A 22055-nucleotide genomic window follows, 5' to 3' on the forward strand; every position below is an offset into this window, starting at 1 on the left:
CTCAGGGCCCATAACAGTGTGATAACCAGGGACTTAAGAGCCCTCACCACTGATGGAATATAGATTACATTCTTTCAAATGGGGAAATTTGCCTGATATGCACATGCACATACACACTTACATAGAAAATGACATCTCCAGTGATTCATTTTCTGTTGACTGTTTTCGGACATGACGCTCCGAACGCACAATGTTTGTCCCAACTAGTAAATACAAAACACATAATATGAGTCTGTCACGTTATACATATTCTTCTGTCTATTCTTGCATTTACAGATATCCCCTGGATATAGTTGGTTGTAAAATGCAAATCATAACATAGGAGTGCCGTGTTCCAGCCCCCAAATGGACGATACTCCTTTTATCACCACTGACAAAAAGTTCTATTTTTAGGCCGCCTAGTTTCAAAGACCCCCTGCTTAAATCTTAAAGGGACACAAAAGGGACATTTCAGTAACTGGCACAGAACCACAGCTTGAATTCACGGTTTCACAGCAGAGATTCATGTGCACACCAAAGCACAGTGTCTTTACCTGATACAAGACTTTAACAACAGAATTTTGTCCAGGACTGCTCAATTGTAGGATGTGCCCCAATAGGGAGCAACATCAGTCTAAAATTGCCCCAAGCAGTACCAGTTAGAGCAGTGCGGTTGCAGTGCTACAAGATGCTCCAAGGCAAGCTGGTGTGATTGAAGTGAAGGTACTATCAGCAGTTGGAAAAAAATACACCTACGCCCACTGCACTGATTGGAAGCCATGCTACAAATGAATTAATTTATATATTTATCCTGCTCCCTTGGCAAGGATGGTGGCATAAAGACCACAGCCCAGTCAGAGGCACACAATGGACTGCTATGTTGGTTCTGCTAACCATAGTGCCCTAATGTTAAAACCCAGCAACTTATCTTAACAAACAGTCACTTTGAGAAACAAATGCAGCCAGTGAGTTGGATGAGATGCTCTGTTTACTCCACTCTTCCCTAGGCTTACTGTATTCTCTCCAATTTTTCAGGTGGTTAAAGGGACCACCCTTGGCATGCTTGGTGAAAGAAGATTAAGCATACCTCAAACTGCAGAGAAATAAAATTTGTTTTCTTTGCAGAGGCTCTTTTCCAGGTCTTCCCTTGTGAATGCATACCTGGGTTGCTTGTCCTCAGATCTGCCCCCTCACACTTGACAAAAGATACCCCTAGACATCCCAAATGCATGGCAATTTTCCAGTATGCTTCCAATCTCTCTCCCACCTTCAGAAATCTTGTTTCATATGGTATGCTGTAGCTCAAGGGCATACTGTAAATGCTCTTTATATCACTCTTTTTCCCTCCAAACACAGAAAATATCAAAATACTGCAGGTCTCATGATATTTGCATGTCAAAGAACAGCAGAAAAATAGCTTTGCTCATCAGCAAGCTGAATATGTGCATTGATGATAAAATGTTGAAATATAGTAGGAACTGTCCCCAACTGGCTCTTTAGTTGAATCCCACACCAATCCTGTTCTCAACAGCAACAGCTCCTCTCTTTCAAGCCTCTCCTGCTGTCACTTCAGCTCACCTTGCAAGTTCACTTCTAGCTGGAGTTAACTCACAAAACACCTCACCCAGAACGTTTCCAGATCTCCAGACGAGAAGTCCATTTCTAACCTCCAAAACACTGAAAACACTGCATCCCTGCCAGAGCGCACTCTCTCTCTCTCTCTCTCTCTCTCTCTCTCTCTATGTCTGTCTTCTCCCTTCTTTATGTCCCTCCTCGTCTCTGCTCTTTGAAGTACAGAAAACAGATTAGTAACTTGGCAACTTAATTTTCCCAATCGTATCATACACTCAGCCTTGAGCTACCCAGAATTTAAAAAATGCACAATTTCACACTTAAAACTCCAGATGAACCTGACACCAATGTTGACCAAGACAGTTTTCTAGTTGCAAGATGTGTATAAGATGAAACAGAAAGTGTAAAAGTTTTATATTTGATTTAGTGTCCTCTATAAGTCACAAACATTTACAGTAAATGAAACGATATCTTTTTTTATTGGATAGACTCCACATCTACATCAACAAGGTCTGTTTGTAACATTTTACATATAGTATGATACACTCAGCTGCCAGTGTAGTAGATACACTGAGGTAAAAATAATACCATAACAGTCCTATAATAAATTCCATAATGATGATGGCTGAAATGTTCAGTTTTTGTTTAAGCTGTTTTAGAGGTGTTGATTCAACTGGCCATTTTAAAAGATGTAGTTTATGGTGTTGTTGAACTATATTGCATTATACTAAATGACAAAAACACCTCTCAATACATTTCAACAGCACCCCAAACTGAAGCCTCCAAAATGATCATAAAGTGGAATGAACAGTTGTCATGGTTGCTTTCAACAAAATAAAAACTGAACATTGCACTGCATTAATTTTAGCTAGGTATACGTAATAAACTGCCAACTGAGTGTATCTGAATATTAAGAGCTCTGAAATATGTCTAATCACAGAAGGGGACCTGGCTTAACATGAAGTATGTCTGAGAACAGAGCCATACATACTGGACTCACAGGACCAATCCTCTTGTCATGTACAAAAAAGTTGTTAGGATCAAAGTTTCTATTTTCATACTAGAAGATATTTTACATCTTCCTATCGATGGAGGGAGCTTTGGCCCTCGAGAGTACAGAAGAGCTCTCTACCTCCCAAAGGAGTTGTTAGACAGATAATGAAGTCAGCAGTCCCGGGGATAACTAGTGGGTCTTCGGTGTAAACAAGTCACTGTCACTTCTGCTTTAGAATTCACTTCATCCTGTATAGGATGTCCTCTAAAACAGTCTGCAGGCTCTAAAGTTGGCAAGGTAGAACAGCTTGAAAATTCATGTCAATTCAACTGGGCCAATTGACAGGATGGGGAAAAAATTGAAGCACAGAGTAAAAATAGCTACACCAACCGACACACAAAGAGAGTATTTGCAAAGAGAGCGAAAGATGGAAAAATGTGGCATCCACAATTTGAGTTTATTTTAGGAAATGAACAGACAATATTTAATGCATCCTGCAGTTATACAAGGCAAATGATGTAACTGTTTTTTAGAGACAGTCCATGGTGCTCATACCAACTAATATCACACAAGGTGAAATTGAAAATTAACTTCCATAGTTGGTTGCCATCAGCCTTTAATGCAGCACTTCCTGTCAGGTCTGTCTATCTCTCCTTCACCATTACTGGAATCGAGGCAGAACCAGAAGGCAACTAAGAATGAACAGAAGACTCACCGCCTCCATCTGCTTGTAACAAGCCAACAAATTAGCAGCAAATAAATCACTTAAGAGGTGGCACTAAAGGAGCCAGCAGAGAAAGAAGCGGGCCAAGGGATCAAAAGAACTGGCAGGCACACAGAGATCAGTTTTCCTAAAGTTAAAGACTGGAAGGAACTGAAGCGAAAATTGAGCCCTCATTTGCTTTATCTGTTTGTCTCTGCTGTAGCCGAGCCACCCTCGGCGAGGACTTTCCATCTCAGGCTAATTGTTCACAGTCAAAGATGATTAGTTTTAGACACAACAGAGACTGTCGGCAAACAGACAGCAGGAGGGGTTAAATATTTGCTACCAACAGCTGCTGTAACTGTTGGATAGCTTGTCAAAAAGGCTACCTGCTTGAATGTTTTAAGATCACAAACATTATAGGCGTCTAATAAAATGGAGTGTCAAGAAATGATAACATAAAATATGCCAAAGGTGATAAAACAATGTAAAAGAAATGTACAAAGAATGTGTGGCTTTTGCCCTGCTGTTCCTTGAATTCCAACTTGAAATGATCTAGTAGGTGAGACACTGTTAAAAGGTTATACAACCACATTTATGAGCAATAAGAAAGCTACTGCAAAAACCACAGAAAACACAATTTTAATAGTCCCAAAGCTGTGAAAATATCACATTCTGAATAACACAGACCCACACACATTCACACCACACACTTGTGCCCCCACACCTCTCAAACACTATTCTTATAACAGCCATTGTCATCCAAACTAACCATCCTTCTGAATCAATCAGCCTTTCTCTCATAATGTAATCTACTGATGCAGCTGCTTCTACCATCACAGCATCTCTCTCTCTCCCTGCTTTTCCATCAGTCTGTCTCACACTGTCTCAATCCAAGATAGGTTGGAGAGCAGCCCAACAGGGTGTAAATTGATGCCTCACCCCCATCTCCTTCGCTGATTGGACTCCAGCTCTTCAAAGATGAGCACCTTCTGAGCAGCTTGGCTGGGGCTGCCACGGCTGGTGTGGTGGGATTATGGTGATTATTCTGTGGCACAGGCAGCCGGCGGCAACTGATAGCCTGGTTGACTCACTGCCTCACAGTTAGACATGAGGCCATATTTATGGAATTGTTTTACAGGTTAAATTAATTTTTTTTTCAGTGGAAAGGAGGAAAACTCTAAGTAGTATATTCCTCCCCATAATCCCTCATCAAGTGGAGACAGATACCAATTGGTTTTACATTGTCTTGGTTTGTATTGTTTCAGGTTGGAGTAAGAAATGCACTATTTATTTACAGTAGTAGTTATCCTACTGAGTTCACAAAAAAGATGGACTAGCAATATCTAGTATATTCAGGGAAACAGATTAGTGTTTGGTCAGTGTAATCTGAGCCTGACACTCATATGTGATCTCAGTTTTCCAGAACACAGGTACAAACATTTAGTAGCAACCTACCACCCTACACTGTGTCTAACGTTGTGGAATTCGGTTAAATATTGCCTCAGTAAGCTGAAATGAATCAAAAATAAAAACAGCACAATACTACAAATTAGTTCCATTAAAACAAAAAAAAAACTTGAAAACTTTAAAATATGTAAACATAACCTTAACTACTTGTAAACTTCACCAATTAGTAAAGCTAACAAAGACTACAAATTAAACCTAATTTCAAACAAGGCCCTTTTAACCCTGATTAAGTTTTAATGGTAATGTCCCTAATTTCTCAGCTAAGATTTACACACTGTAATTAAAAGTTACTGTTACACCTAAACTCTGGCATAAAACACTTCACTAAGCAGAAAGTGAGCCTCCACACACACTTACACATAATAACAAATACTGCAGGCAGCTATGCTAAACAAGACTACTATACACAAAGTTAGCTCCACAGACAGATAGCTTTTACCTATGTGCGTCCAAAAATGACTGAAAGCAAAGATTAAAAGTACAGAGGCCACCCTCACACAATTAACTTTACCATAAGAAAGCCAACATTAGCATGCTGTTTGCCTGCTCTACAACTAACTCATTCTAGTTATTATGTACAAATCCTGTTTTTTCCTCAAAATATACCAGACCATGGATGTCAGACATGTTACATTAATGCAAAAACTGATATTATGGATGACAGTCTGAACAGGCAGGGCTTCACTTCTGACAAACTATGTCAAATACATGATTTATTCAGAACTAATGATCAGCCACACATGGTCATGAACACAGTCTCTATGTGCCTGTTTAATATTTTTCTCAGGAAAATTATGAACATATCAAAGAAACACATTTTCCAATCAAAGGCATCCCACTGCTCCTCAATCAGGTGTCACCAATTCCCAAACTTAAACTCTAAACACAGAGCCTGGACAACATTAGTAATATTCTTTACAACCTAACACACAATGTAACAATGTGAGCGATCATTTAATCCTGTAGGATTTCTTCTTGGGATAATGAACATTTTCCACTCATTACTTTTACACAAAAAAATACTTTTCATGTTGATCTCCTCATAAGCTCTCAGTTATCTTGGGTCGTTTTCTGGCCCCTGCCTGCAACTAGCTGATGAAACCTGGCTGGAAACCCATCTATATAATCCTCCTCTTCACTCAGAATAGAGAGTGATGATTACTCCATTAATTTATTAGATATTAATAGGCGATTATTTGTATGATTTAATAACCATTTCAGTTACTTTTTAAAGCAAGAGGTTTGCTGGGTCCAGCTTTTCAAATGGAATTTACTGCTTTTCTGATAGTAAACTCAGTATATTTGGATTTTAGGCTGTTAGTTGGACAAATAAAGGCAATGGTGAATTACAGTGGTAATTTTTCACAGTTTACTAACACTGAAGACACAGAACAGCCTAGACTTAAATCAAAGACACTTAAGTTACAGTTCGACTCGGAGACAGGACAATGGCAAAGTCCTCCTCAACCTTATCTGACCATAATACATACACGTGTCTGACCTTTTACCATAGTGTCTTCATGGGATGAACCACGCGGCTTTCCGGGTCATCGGTGGGTCTGCTGGTCACACAGGCTAGTTTTGAGAAACTACTGCTAGTCGAGGCTAATGTCCAACGCATTTAATTAGCCAACAGCCTGTAGCTAAGCAGTTAGCATCGTTACTGACGCTAGCTTATCGGCTAACAGCTTCACATTTCCTTGACCGACCGACGCGCACGCAAGCATTAACTAGTGAAGTGAAATTAATTAGGGGAAAGTGCGTGGTGAAATCTTAAACCATTACTATATATTTTTTCCTCCGTTTACTTCAATATTCACGGACTTTCTCTTCCCCTTCCCTGCAGTTAGCCTGTCTACCCGTCCTCTGTGTTTCTCCTGTCAATCACAGCTGGTGTCAATCACTAATATCAACCGGTGCATCCAAGACTTAAAACTAAAGGTGTATTCTGTGATTTTTTATTTATTTATTTTTTTATTTTTATAATTTTCGTCAGCCTCAAATAAGCTACCCAACTTCAATATTTACAACTAAATTTCTCACTATTATTCAACTACTTACATCTCTCTTTAATTTAAAACAATTTATTTGGATCTAAATTACTCAAATGCCTCATTTCTACACAGGGGTAACAAAGGATAGGACAGGAACATAAAAGTAAATCGTCTTTTACTGTTGCCCCTGCCACATTTAATTGATTGTGACACTGAGCCCTTGTTTACACTGACCCTCCTGGCCTGCTGTTTCAATGAAGTAGCTTGATTAACTGATGAGAGAACACATTTTTCAGCGTATTGTGTCTGTTTGTTAGAGGTCAGAGGTTTGTACTCTCTGTGTAGTACATTCAGGGGGTTCAAAGAGCTATTACCTGCCAGTGTTACCAGCAGATATCATTTATATTAGCATGAAACATAACTCAAGTAAGCTGCGTGTGCACTGACCTTTCCTGCAATCCGAAGTTAAAGTGCTCAGTTAAAGATGGATTTAAAGCTGCATTTGTGCACATACAGTACATCATGATCATATAAATAAATTTAAGTGGGTCTGTATTTGATATCCATATCCTTTGCTATTGATTTGATTCTAAACAGTTTAAATTTTTAATGTGAAGAGGGTTATGATGGATGCATTAACATATCTCCAAGCATAAAATGTTCTCTTCTGAACTACAACAACCTCTGCTGTATGTTATGCATAAAAACTTCTTTAGTAGGGGCTCCTCCGCCCAGTAAGGCGCCACAAATTTTATCTTCCTTCACAGTAGTAAGCCAATAGAATCTATTTCTGGAATGTCACACAACTCTAACAGCAATAATTACAAATACACTTCACGTAGAGAGAAAGCTGAGCCAGAAACAGTAGTATGGAAACTTCATGTTTGCCCCTCAACAGCGGTGGCATTAAAGCTTTACCTGTGGGCTTGAGGGTAAAGGTGAAAAGAGAGTGTCGTGAGTAGAGGAGAAGACAGACGGCGCAAACAAATTTCTCTGAAACATCACCTATGATATGTCACTGAGATTACTTGTAATTTTTATCCTGAAAATGGCAATATGTGACAAATTGTGGCTCACAGAACAAAAAAATAAATGTGAAAAAAGCGAAATGCATGGCTGTCTGTACACAAGATGGCAGGTAAAATACTGTCATTTTACTGTAGCAAAAGCAACATCTTTGCAGTAAAGTAATTTGTTCAGGGCTGGCAAAAGCATGCATTTGTTTCATGTAGTCCAGTCTGTTGATGTGGGTGAAGACAAATCTCATTTATTTATGACTGTAAAATCTATCAAGCAGCAAAAATATCAAACAGTGAGAAGTATAGGATATCAAAAGTGAATGACAAAGAAGAAAGATTTTATCCATCCCCAGTCAGATCAACAGCCTTTATATTTACATCGTGGGAGGTGGATGGTGATGGGAGTTCATATAATAAGCAGAGAGTTGATAAAACAAACTGAAAATCTGCTCAGTGGTGGAGTTACTGAGATGATTACTAATGAAGTATCACAGTGACTCTTAAAGAGAACCACAGCCACACACACACCTCCAGCTGATGGCCAAGCACCAGGTGAAATGCAAACATCAATCACTTCCGATGATGACAACGAGACTGCCTGTACAATCCGACCAGCTCTCCCTCCCTACCATTATGCTGCTGCCTGCTGCACACTGTGTTGATTTCTAACTCCACCAGTGCACCCCCTACAGTTCATTTTTTCCTTTTTTACTTAGCGATAATATCTCCTACCTTGTGCATTTTGTGCATCCCATATCTTAGTGTTATGTGTCTTTGGGGTTCTGTACAGCCCTGTGTGTTTTTTTCTTCTTCTTTTTTTGCGCTCTTAGCTGAATCATACACCACTGCTTATAGAGATTCACCAGGGAGCATCCTCAGGAGCAGAGCCCATTTCACCAAATAAAAGCATGTAACCATTTATGCGATAAATAGTCCTCTTCCCTCGATACGCCCCTGACAAAATAACAAATATGCAGGAGGCTTCCTTATTTTCTTTAAGGCAGACGTTTCACAAGATTTCAATCTACAGTTCATTATCAGCAAACAGTATGTATCAAGAGGAATCCTTGTCTCTGGAGACTTTTGAATTATAAATGGAAAAACTGTTTTTTAAGTTTTTTACTTGAGGTAAAGTCAAAACTCTGGGTTTGAGTCTGGGTAGTTTATAAATAGACAGGGATAGATAGAAACAGAATGGACAGAGTACTATGCATTTCAATGCAATTATTTAACCCCTAATATTATTTATATACAGAGACAGGGATTAATTCCAGTTTGTTGGTGAATCAACTTAAGCTTGTTTCTGAATTCCACCAGCCACTTAGGAGGCATTTTTAGTTTGGAGATCGATTTTGCTTAGACACCCGTTTTGACTGATAAATATTCAGTGTATGATGCAATTTTTTGCATTTACTTCACACTAAAGCAGTGAAGCAAGCTCAGTCTGAGACTGTGATTATATTAGTCTGTGTTTGCTTAGGGGAGACATTTTGCTGTCTGGCCTTTTAAACTTATGCGATTAAACCTGCCCTTTGGAATAAGGACACTTTGCATGTTTTAGCAGCTCTTCTCCCCCTCTTTGCACCTGAACCATAAAACACTCAGTGTCTACAGTTTTTTAATCAAATAATAGCTGTGAAATTACTTGGGAACATATGCAAATGCCAATATAAGGATATGTTGATGCTCTGAGCGGAAGCCTGAGGATCTGCTTCATGCTTTCAGTTGATACACTTTGGTTTTTATGGACTTGAGTTCCCTTTTTTAGAAAAAAAAAAATCCTTTTTGTGGCAAGCACAACAACAGCAGCAGAATATGCAATGTGGTGGTGATGAAAATTCACCTGAGAAAGATTTAGCAGATAAAAAAATATGCAGATAAATGCAATTACCCTCACCATAGAGTGTTAGTGTTTTCACTCTTTTCACTCTGTATCTCCAAACAGAAATACTGTCAATCGCACACCCAAAAGAAATGTTAGGTGATTACTGCATTTCTCAAAATATTATGATTGTATATGTTTTTGTTTCTAGAAAAAATGAGACACCTTTGCTCTTAACAGACAGTCCATGTTTGAGTGTGACACCAACCTCCTGAGAAATTAAAGATAAAATGATGATGTTCTCCTAAAAAATTGTTAGGTAAATGAATAGCTGTGAGAATATTGCTTTATACTAATCAATACTTTAGCTATTTTAGCTGTGGAGCTCCCTCTGAATGATCCTATTTAAATCTTCCTTCCCTCTTTTTCTGTATGTCTTTTCCTGTCACAGAAATGCACACAGCCATGCGCAGTACTTTATGAATCATCTCCATAAATTCAAATATTATCATATTCTCTGTGTCTTGCGGTCTTATAGGATTTTTCTTTTCTTCTTTTTCCTCTTTTTTTATTCAGCCATGATGAACACAGAGTTTGCCAGTCAAGCCCCCCGAATGGGAATCTGAGGCAGTAAAAGGAGTTATCTTTGAGTCTGGTTGAAAAGCAATGGGCAGACTTTAATTTGTTCTTTACTTTCTTTACTCTCTGAATCTCTCTCTCCCCTCTCTCAGCACGAGCATGTGTGCAGACTGGGAATGGAGAGATTCATTAGAAGTTTTCTATAAATTTGGAGGTGGAATCCAGGGATGTAATTTGAAAGATTTGTCACAGTTTTAGTGTCTCTTTGACACCACAGAATCATATTCTTGGGGGTTTCCACATAGACTGTTCTTGATGGCAGAAGCCCCAGCACGCTGTGATAAGGGAGGTTAATTTCAAATTTTTATAGGACTCCTTTATAAATTCATTTCAGTAACCAGATAGATGAGGTGTTGCTTACATTATATATATATATATATATATCATAAAACTTGACTCCTCTGTTGCATACATTGTTAATTATTTCTAGGAGGCAGGAGGTTACCCTGTTCATTTGAAGATGTTGCCCACCCCTCCCTCCACAGAGAGGTCAGAGGTGCAGATCAGCTAATAGGAGCTGGAGGGGTGTTCAGTGTTTTGCCAAATGATGCTTCAACAGGGTCGATGCTCGCTGTGATGGAGGCTTAAAGCCTGATCCCTCCCCTGAAGGACAACCTCTCTAATCACTCCACCACCCTGCTGCTGCAACACAAGGGACAAGGCGTGTAATGTCTGAGCACTGCAAACAGATAAAGATGTAACATTTAGCTGCTGTTAAGAAGCTACACTTACACATTCAAGTGGCTGATTTTGCCTCGACACAGTTAAACATCTGTAGACCAGAGTTTACACCAAACTGTGTATTAATGGAGCACCACAAGTTCATTTATGTGGATGATTTACACAGGAGATTCATCCATTATAGTGACAGCATATTTGTGTTGAGATATAAAAGAAGAGTGATGGAGAGGGAGCAAGTTAAAAAGACACAGACAGGAAGACAGAATGATCAGTACTAACCCAAAAAGAGAAAGTTAAAGCACTTGCGGATTAAATGCGGCTCACTTCCCCACACAGTGTAATATCAGCATATGAGAGTTCAATGATTAATGTGCACAGTCTGCTCCCAGTCTGCTTCGTGTGTCGTATATTGCGAAAGGGCTATAAGAGATCACAGATATATCTATAAAGCATCATAAATGATGATGCTGTCACCAGGGGAAAGTGTTTCCCTCTATATTCATAAGCCATCGTGTTTGGTTGCTGCTGAGATTTAACAGGGCATTATTTGATAATGGGAATCTCTAATAAATGACTATTTTATGTAATGCTCCGCAATGTATCATAAGGATAGCACATATAGTGGCTTTACACATGAGCAGGAGTGTGTATCCACCCCCCAACATACAGTAAACAAAAGTCAAGTCAGTGGATTAATGAGTAAAGCCTGCAAGATCTGTGCTGTATTGCTTAGAAGACCTGTAAAACCGTGGGTGGGTTAAGAGCTCTGTGTTGTTAATGGAGCGGTATGATCGCTGTCAAAATAATGTAATTTTGGGCAATTTGTCAAATTAAAATTAATGTTTTTCCAGGTGTTTTATAGAAAAAAAGATAACTACTAATAGACAAGTAGAAAAGGACAGGGAGGGGAAAAAGCAGAAAGTATCCACACACTGGATTATACCTCCACCAGTTTATCAGACTAGACAGGCAATATTTCATCAAAATGCCATTTTTATGCCTCCACGCAGGTGACAGCTTTGGCCAGAGACATTATGTTTTTGGGTTGTCCATCCATCCATTTGTCCATCGGTCCGTCCATCCTATTTTGTGAATACAATATCTCAGAAACCACTTAAAGAAATTTCTTCAGATTTGGCGCAAATGTTCACTTGGACACAAGGAAGACGTGATTAGATTTTGTTGGTTACAGGTCAAAGGTCACAGTGACCGCATCCCCATCCCATTCTTGTGAATGCTATATATCAGAAACGCCTGGGGGAAATTTCATTACATCTGGCACAAATGTCCGCTTGCACTCAAGGATGTACTGATTAGAATCTGGTGGTTAAAGATCAAATGTTGAGGTCTTTGTGAACTCCCAAAATGTATTTTTTAACCATAACTCAAGAATTCTTATGACTACATTTCACACAAATGTCTAACAGGATAAAATTATTAAATGATGACATTTTATATCCAAAAGGTCAAAGGTCAATTTCACTGTGACATCAAAATGCTCAGTAAAAACACTTTTTTGGCCATTATTGAACATTATAACTCAAAAATGCCCAGAAAATAATAATAATAATAAAAAACTTGTACAACCTCTACGCTGTATCCCTCTTTCAAAACAACACTGGCATGCTGTATTCTTTTATTTTGTGCCTACTGTCCTATGTAATGTTGGCCATTTTCCTGAATAAAGGTTGGTGCTTATAATCCAGTGTACAGATGCACTCTGCCTTTTTTCTTTTACTGAATCTATCATCCTACTGCTGGCCTAAATATAAGGATTGTACAGGTGTGCCCATACAAGTAAGTGGTAAATTGATGTGATGAACATGCTCCAGTGTTAAATTCTCTATATTTTGTCTCACTGCCCCTTTCCTGAACACTGCACCCCCACATTTAGTGTAACATTTGCAGTTCCCTTGTGGAATACTGAGTGAGATTCAGGGCTGAAATCAAAGTTAAAAAGCTCAGTTTTAACTTAAGCATATGTGGCAGATTTTTAAGCAGACCAGTCAGAGAGAAAAAGAAAGAAAGTAGAGTGGTAAAAAGCAGACTGGGGATTCAGGTTTCTCCTGTCATGCCAGAAATAGCAGGGATTTGATTGCTGATGGGGCTTTCGGGGCAAGGCTGCTGATACGCCATATAGTCTGCTCTTTAACTGTGTGTGAGGCTATCTAACATAATGAAACTAAATAATGGAAACGCCAGTACAAAGATGGGAGTAGGTCCAGGGATAGTGGACTGTAATGGTATAAGGTTGGAGTGCTTGCTGTGGCATGAGTTTTGGCCACAGACACCTTAGAGGATGTGGTCAGTGCTCTCCATTGCTCACACTGATTTTGATTGATCATCTCTGCCTTGCAGCATAGGGACAGTGGTAAAAATGCCATTTCAGCAGCCACTGCAAAATAACCTACGGCTCAGTGCAGTTCATATCTGATTATGGAGCAGATGGGCATATTAGAAAGTTTTTTGTTTTTTTTTTACAGTTTTTTTTTTTTTTTTTAAGGAAAACCATTAACTCTATATTTACACATCTGTGAAAAGAAGTCCAATACACAGGATCTCTAGCTACTGCTTTTATGATAGCTTGTAACAGGTTAATGTAATCCTGGAAGAAATGCATAAACGCATGAAGGTGATCACTCAGAGATGACAATAGCAGTGTGAAAACTATTAAAACCTTTTGCTATTGAGGCGATAACATTTAATTTTGTTTTCCCCCTTTTCTGTTAAATCATCCTGAAACAGCAGAGTACAAAATATTGTGGTTGATTGCAGTTGATTTGAGGTGTAATGACTAAGATGCAATGACTGGGAATTATGCAGCGTGCTGCATTTGTCTTTATGGTTATGTTTCATTTCGTTTTCAAGCTGGGAACACATCAAACAAACATTCCTAACCCACTGTGAAAACACATCAAACATTAAAGCAATGCCTTTCACACGTTACACCCAGAGACGCTGCCTTTAGAATTATGATGCAGCTCTGACTACAGGATGCATTTAGATTTGCTCAGATTACAGCCATAAGAATCAAATGTGTTTGATGTGAAGGCTCAATGAAAAAACAAGTCTTATGAATTCTGAAAGAAAAAATACTAATAATAGCTAATAACTAATACTATAATTACTGTCCATGAGCTTCACTATCATATGATATTTGTCAAGAGGTTGATGACAAATTCAACAATGCATCTGAGCCATATGATTGCCCTGTGTTTCTAAACCAATGCAAAATAAACAGGGCACAAGCTATACATATCTATACATACCTTTACATACATACATATGTATAAAAAAGGAGATGTCACACACAGTAAAAGAAGAAGCACTGAAAATCAATTAGGTGTTTTATTTCATTAATATACCAAAACTTTGTGGATAAAGCTTTGAAACAAGTCGGAGTGGCAAAAACCTGAGACTGAGACTAATAAATAAAATACACTTCAACGTGATCATCATCATTTAGCCTCCTGAGCTACAGTACAGTGTACAGTACTGTTGCCATTTATTTAACTGTTCATCTCTAACTCTTTCACAACAAAAGGGGACTTGAAGTGATGCTCCATCCAAAATCAATATTTTGAGTGTCAAACTTTTATGCTCTGTGGGCTTGAAATGGGGTTTTCAAAAGTTTTCTCCTTGCAAACAACAGTGGCTGTAATCAGCAAGGAACTTGTATGGATGAACACTGTTTCCTGTATTACACCATAACCCTCTTCAGAGCACTGATGCGTTTTGCTGTATTTGGGTGGAGCGCACTTTAATTGTAGCCTTCTGATTTATGTTGTATGAAACTCTTTTGATCTCCCTTTGTCCCAGTCACACTCTCATCTCTCACTCTTGTTTGTATTTCCCTGTCCATCTCAAATGCTTTATCCTCCAGTCTCTTTTTCCCTCTGTTTGGGGGGGGGGGCATCGATTAACTTCATGCAGTATATCATTTTTGGATGAAAAAGGTTTCATTCCCTCTAGTGAATAGAGAGGGGAGATAGGAACAGGACTGCCTTTCCAGTAGATAAAAATAAAATGCAAAAATGTTTGCATCATTTTAATTAGAATGATAACTCTGTCGTGGAATCAGGTTTTATCAGGAGGGAGGGTGCAGATGCAAAATAATGTGACAACAAAAGAGTGATTATGTGTTTGTGTTATTGCAAGCCATGTTCACTGCACACAGTAATTGTATTTTATGATTTTGTGCCGGCTGTACAGTCACAATTCCCCTTTCCAATGATGGCTTATGTTTCCTCGTAGTGCTTCAAAACACCCAACCAAGAACATTTTGGATTAGAGCAATATTGCCACTGAGACAATTCTGACAAACCGATAGCACATCGGACACATGCTCACTCATAGCTACACATTCTCATTCACTCATTCGCTCACTCCCTTGCTCTCCGCCAGACATGGGCATCAGCCAAAACAATGCTATTTGCTGGAGCAGGACTGGCACTTCTCCAGACCATGGGGGTAGCAGGCTTGGCAACGCAGATCACTGATGGACTCATTGAAGCGGTTCGCCAGCATGGACAGCTTGCTACCGTGGCACAGAGAGCAGGGAGCGCAGCCTGAACCGCCACAATGCTGGCAGCTGTCGGCCTCCTGGAGAAAGAAGAAACACATTAGAGGAGAGAAGAGGGGGAGAGAGAGTGGGTGAGAGAGAGGAAGTGTGAGGTTAAGCAAAGGGTAGAAAGGGGGAGCAAGAGGTGGGAATGGGTGAGAAAGACAAGGGACCTGAAGACTGACCTGAAAAAGGGAAAGTTGGGGAAGTTTAAAGTCTCATGTCACCCAATTCTAAACATTTGCTGTATGTAATGTATTGAGATGTCATTATCACACAGCTGTGTCAAATACTCAATTCTGATTAGCCTTCAGAGGTCACTTTGACGTTTGACACTTTTGAATAACCTACGGCTGTTTTTTTTTCTTCTTTTTATAATGAACCACTGTTTTACATTTACAGATAATACTGTTTCAAATCTGATTAACTTGCAAGACCATAAGCCAGTTCATAAACAGCCAACATTAACACAGCTATCTAGTTTAACTGGCCTGCCTGCTGGCAAACACTAAACAACCTTAATGACACAGAGAGGATTTTTTTTTTCAATATTATTTCTAATGAAATGCCTATGGTAAGTAGCTCTGTTCCAGGATAATGTACAACCAGCCCGTCATTTTTACAGCCAGCTGGTCATTACTGCAAAAATTTACAATAATGAGCAGCTGCCTGTACAGAACGACAGAAGATGTCCAATGAGGTTGCGTTTAAATCTTTGCAAACTACTGGATGTTGTACCTCAGAGGTAAATGGAGTTCAGTGAAAACTTTGCACAGAGAGGTTCAGGATGTTCTAGAGAGTTCAAGTATTAAAGTGCCACCAACACAAACGGCATTCACCTCTGACCCTTTAAATTTTCCTCAGGAGTTCCATGGTAAATTACAGATACTGCTCAGTAATGTAGGCTATAGTGCTTCAGGGAAAGAGGCTCTGTAAATCTAAAAGCTGTGGCACAGAAAAAAAAAAAGTTTTGGGAGATTTTGATTTTGGAGAAAACTTTTTATAAGACTTTATAAAACTGGTTACGAGTTCAGAATCAGATCATCAGTTATCAGTAACCATTGGACCAACATTGTAATAAACACATCCCCAACACCCCAAAAAACACCAACAAAAAACAGAATTGCGTTACAATATGATCCGTGACTGAATTTGCTTCATTGCTATAATCAAAACTCAAGAGCTAGAAAAACAAGACAAAGTTAATAATTTAGTGTTCCAGTGCATCTAAACCTTCAGCTGCATGTGTCATTAGTGATATAAAAACATATAATATAATAGTGGGGCGACACAGTGGTGCAGTGGTTAGCACAGTTGCCTCACAGCAAGAAGATTGCGGGTTTGAGCCCCGGTTTGCCCGGGGCTTTTCTCCCTATGCGTGTGGTGGGTTCCCCCCAGGTACTCTGGCTTCCTCCCACAGTCCAAAGGCATGCAGGTTAGGTTAACTGGTGAGTCTAAATTGCCCTGAATGGTTGTTTATCCATAGATTGTCTATCCAGGGTGTACCCTGCTAACGACAGGTTCCAGCAGCATAAATAATGGATAGATGGACTACATTGTGATAGTGAAATAGGTCTGGATTGGTCAAAGGATTGCAAAGTTTGTGTATGTGCAGAGTATAACTCTAAGCCTATGTTTTAAGAAATAAAGACAGTGAAAAAATTAACTACCTTTGAGTTTGGGCAGCAAAGGCAAAGATGATAAAAAAAAAAGTAAGTAACAAAGAGAAGAGAGATTGCCAAATAATGAAAAAAAAAGCTGAGGATAAACTTTTTTTTCCTAGCGGCAGAGAAAATGAGAAAATAACGAGAGAGGTGAGAAAAGGATGGAGGGAACGTGGAGAGGAGAGCAGTAATCATCCAAGGAGGTGAGAGGGAGGGAATAATAGCGAGCCGGGTATCCTTGCAAGCCGGTAAGTGGCAGGCAACTGCGGCAAGGGCAGAGTAAAACTGTGGACTCATCAGTATCTGTTCACAGTTGACAGATAACACTAGGACAATGGGATGGTGCTTGTTGCAGCAAGAGGGGGGGGCAAAAGGAAAAGAAAGGAATAGGGACACAAATAAGGTGGCGCTTACAAGGAAACACAAAGGAGATTGCCGGATGAGAATAAAAACCCCTCTGTGAACAGCTGCAAATTACAAGAATATAGCTGCACAAGAGATCCTGCAGTTAAGCTGTTGGAGGCGAAGACAATGTGAAGAAAGGATGGCTGAAGACATGTAGAGAAAGACAAAGAGGAGAGGGCAAAGGAGGAGAAGGAAACAGAAAATGGGGGTGATAAAAACTCTACCACACCACTGAGAATAATTTGGCTAAGGACCATTACCTTGGCCTCTGTGTTGCTGAGCTGTTTCTCCTCTCTCTCCTCCCCGTCCTGTGCGCAAGTCGCTTTAGCCCTCCTCCTGCTCCCCCTCTCCCTGGCCTTCGGGTATCCCTCCAAGTCTACATGGGGCACTGCGTGGTGCCGCAACGCTTCAGGCTTCCTCTGTGGTGCCCTGATGATGCGCAGATTGCTGGTGTAGATGATTATCTTGCCAAAGTCCAACACTTGGGACTGAGGGAAAACACAAAATGCCAGATAATCCTGCATCAGTTTATACTAACAACATCTGGTGCGTCCAACAATTAAGAATTTTAATTAGCCTATGCCCCTGTGAGATATTCCCTACATTTCCCAAATTCCATTCCTGCATATCATGCCACATTTAGCCATGTGCTTTACATGTGGGTGAGAAGAGGTTTTCTAGTTGAATGCAGCTGAAGAGCATGGTGAATAGCTTAAAATACTACAATGCCCATTGAGGCTCAGGCTGTCGTTGCCAAGGAGAAGAAGTAGTCAGTCAGAGGCACAAATCATCATGAAATGGCTCACAACTCTATACCTTATCTGCAGGGCTGTAATGTTGATTGTTACCAGTGACTGTGAGTAATTTGGTAAACGCTGACATTTCTAACTTTCCAAACTCACTCTCTGGCCCGTAGTTCCTGTTTTTGGAACTTTTTAAAATGATCCCATAACTTGATTTCAAATATCCACAATGAAAACACACAATAATTATTTTTTCAGTGAATCTCTCTTATTATGTAACAGACAGAGAAGTATTGAAGTAATGTAAGGAGAGACTCATTAGACCTTGTACAGTAGGGGTGCTCATCTAGGACTACTGTACCATCCTTTCAATAATGCGCTAAAAGGATAAACTAAACGCAGATTGCTGTCTTCCATTGATAAATGTGATAAATTCTGGCCTCGGTCACCAGGGCCAAGCGTGTCTTTGTTTGGGCGATAAAAGAATGAAACTGACACTAAGCCAGCAGGCAGTGTAGCTGACCTCCCTCTCAGCCTGCTGCACTAATGAAGCTGCCCCCACAGCAGCTCAGTAAAAACGACTTTTTCCTCTCAGATGAACAATTTTGTTGCTGTTGTTGTTCCACTTTAATTGTTGTACAATTTTCACCGAGCAGCATGCAGTTGATGCTTTAATTACCCAAGGATCCTCATTTTCTATTTTTAAGTCCTGATCATTTGTTCTGTTCTAAAGATGTATGAATTAATTATGAAATTGCTTTGCATTGGCTCATGATTGTGTAAGTGTTTATTTTGGTGTGTCTCTTTGTTTTCAGTATGTAAAGTTGGGGTGCTCTGTGAAGAAATAATAACTCTTCCAAAGAGTGGTTATACTTTCTTATTATCCTTACCATTACGTAAGTAAAAAGAGATGCTGCGCAGGGATCATGCTCCAACATTAGCAATTTACCAATCAAAGGATGTCAGAAAAATTAAATCATAACTTTAAGGAGTTAACAGACTTCTTCTATCTGTGTTATTGAGATAGCACAGAATAATAATACATAAATAAAAATAAATAAATACATACATAATGTTTCTGCAGCCAAATAGTAATTTCCACTTGAATTCAATACACAGTGGAAATGATCTGTGTGGGAAAGATAAAATACATGAATTTCAGACAGTTAATGTACACAACACCCACATAGAGCGAGCAGCCAGGCGCAGTGAAAAGCCAGTGATGTTTAAGTGTGTTTTACTTTGTTAAAACTGTCAATAAACTAAGAGGACTGTACAGAAGTGATTTGGGGGCAGCAGAAAGGTCCTAGATTTTGCATACGAATTTGTTACAACCTGTCTTGTTGCCCTTTAAACAAAAGGATAGATAGTATGCAGTTCATTTGTTCACAGCATGAGTCTTTCTCTGAATTCCAGCTTTTTAAGGATATTAAAACTTCAGTGTTTTCAGGGGTCAGGGTGAGAACAAAAACTCTCAAGGTAACTAAAGCAGTGCAGAGAAGGCAAAGATCTGTGTTACACAGGCAAAAGGGGCATTCAAGGTCAAGGCAAGATCCACAGCTGACAGGACAGTGGGGCACAGGCAGCATAAATCTATCACAGGAGTCAAAATGAGAGCATTACTAAATTCATGCAACAGGTTAGGGGGAGAAAGTATATCAACCTGCTATTTGACAAGACAAATTGTGCACAAACACACACACAACACACAGGAAGGATGGTCATTGCCCTACTCTCTTATTCTCAAACAAAACCTGTGACTCTTCCTCCCAGCATGCCTGTGCTCCCAAAGTATCATAAAAATGCTAATGTTCTGGTTCTATTACCAAACTGTTGTGTGTGTGTGTGTGTGTTTTTTTTAACATCATATTAAAGTAATTAAAACTCTACAAAGTCCTTTTTTTATTATTCCAGTTCATTTAAACTGCAATGGAGAATGAATTAAGACAATTAAGACAGGTGTCAGTGCTTGACATTGAGGCAGACAAAAATGACAGCACTAATGGGGAACCTAATCTAACTCTCACCTTGATTAATATCAAAATTCAAGAATCAAAACCAGCAAGCCTACAAGCATTGCTTACTTTGGCATCTCCCTCTGCTTCCTCAGTTTGGCCAGCAGCAGGCTTGTAGCTTCCCATTCCTCTGTATACATTTATTCTCTGGGCAATGAGTCCTGTTGGAGGATAGACACCTGGGTGCAGAATAAAACATGTCAGGACAGAATGAGAACTTGTACCAGAGATCTGAGACTCAACTCCTAAGGTTTCATCTACAAACAGCATGTATTTATAACACACTGACGTGCCAGTCCATTCACAAGTTAACGGTCTCTACTTGACCACACAGGCTTGCCAAGTTAGCCAATATAGCTTTCTAGCCTTAACAAATCATCGACTACATACTAAATCTACTCTACTTTTGAGTAAATAGTAAATTTGAACCAAAAACATGAAAAAATAAAATGTATTTGAAAAATTCCAGCAAGCATACTGAAATTGCAGGAACCAGTTGCAAGGTAACCAATGAAGTTACAGTTCCCAGCCAAGAAATAGTTCTACAACAGGTCCTGTTAAATGGATAATTGAAATTTTATGCCTTGGTTTCTGTATGTATTAGATACACAGTGTATAGCATGTTAATTCACAAGCTTTGAAGGAGCTAGCTGATGAATTTTATTAACTTTGGACAGTGCCTGGGAACTTAGTGTTCTAAGCTAAGTGGCTGCCAGTATTAGTGTCAGTGTTACTGTACAGATATGAGGGTTGTTCTAACTCTCTGCAGTCTTTCCTCAAAATGTCAAACTGTTCCACTACCTGGATACTACACGCTACTTCTAATGTTCTTTTAAGTAGCGCATTCTCACTACAGTAGAAATGTGAAAGGATAAATCATATTACCACACTAACCATGATACTACCACTGGCTCAGTATTTAAACATTTCATTTTTGAAATTGGTAGTGTTGCAAGGGTACAGTGCAACTGACCTGCTCTGGTGTATGCAGCTATAACTTTTTGCACACTAACTGCCAAAATGGTGGACTGTAGTGATGTTTGCACTTAGGAATCAGGTATATTTTATTTTAACTAGATCACTAACTCTGTCATCACAAGAGAAATATCTTCTTTATACAACACATTTCAGCTCAGCGTGTTCAGTAAAAAAATGACTGGAAAACAATATAGCTTACAGAGCATGCCGCTATTATTGTTGGTTACACTGTGATTAGTGGTGGGTTACTGAGTGTGTAAGTTTGCATCCCTCTGTTTGCATCACAAAGACTGCTGTGACACTGGGTATTTAAAATGTTGAAAGCACACTGGCAGTTCCAGTGCACACACTATACGGCAGTGTTTCAGTTAATGCAGAGCCATTTCATTATAATAAAGGAAAAACACACTTAGGGAAACATGGCCAAATCATTTCATGCAAATCATCCCAGAGTATAGGCTGAAGTACCATACACAAATGGAACATACGCTCCTTGGTCTCCTTGGTTACCAGCTTACGTACAAGCCCAAACAAACACACCTCAGTGCAGCCATGCATATTAAGTAAGACACGGTAGTAAAGTGCAGTGCGTCACACAGTGATAGAAACCCACCCTGTTGGTCCCCATGACTATCCTCAAACCCACAGAGCTGCTCCATCTCCAGGTGACTGGGAGGGATCTTGCGGTGGACGAAGCTGTGAGGGTATTTCTCCTCTGGGCTGTCCAGCTCCTGACCGTCCTCGTACACGTGCTTCAGCACCCGCCCGCTGTAGGACGACGCCAGCTTGAACCTCACCTGTGATTTTGAGTTGAAG

At 39.6% G+C, this 22055-nt stretch overlaps 1 protein-coding gene across 1 annotated transcript in view; it reads right to left on the minus strand.

Moving 5' to 3' along the window:
• Positions 1–14202: 14202 nt before the first annotated feature.
• Positions 14203–22055, minus strand: part of LOC108893538 (glutaredoxin domain-containing cysteine-rich protein 2) — a 36011-nt gene continuing 28158 nt past the window's right edge. Inside the window, exons 5-8 of the mRNA XM_018691650.2 lie at positions 21853–22036; positions 20331–20440; positions 17764–17991; positions 14203–15475 (exon numbers count right to left, since the gene is read on the minus strand). Of these exons, the coding sequence (XP_018547166.1) occupies positions 15302–15475; positions 17764–17991; positions 20331–20440; positions 21853–22036 (696 nt within the window). The 3' untranslated portion in view covers positions 14203–15301. The remainder of the gene's footprint in view (positions 15476–17763; positions 17992–20330; positions 20441–21852; positions 22037–22055) is intronic.

This window comes from Lates calcarifer, linkage group LG20 (assembly GCF_001640805.2).
Source record: "Lates calcarifer isolate ASB-BC8 linkage group LG20, TLL_Latcal_v3, whole genome shotgun sequence".
Taxonomy (NCBI): Eukaryota; Metazoa; Chordata; class Actinopteri; family Centropomidae; genus Lates; species Lates calcarifer.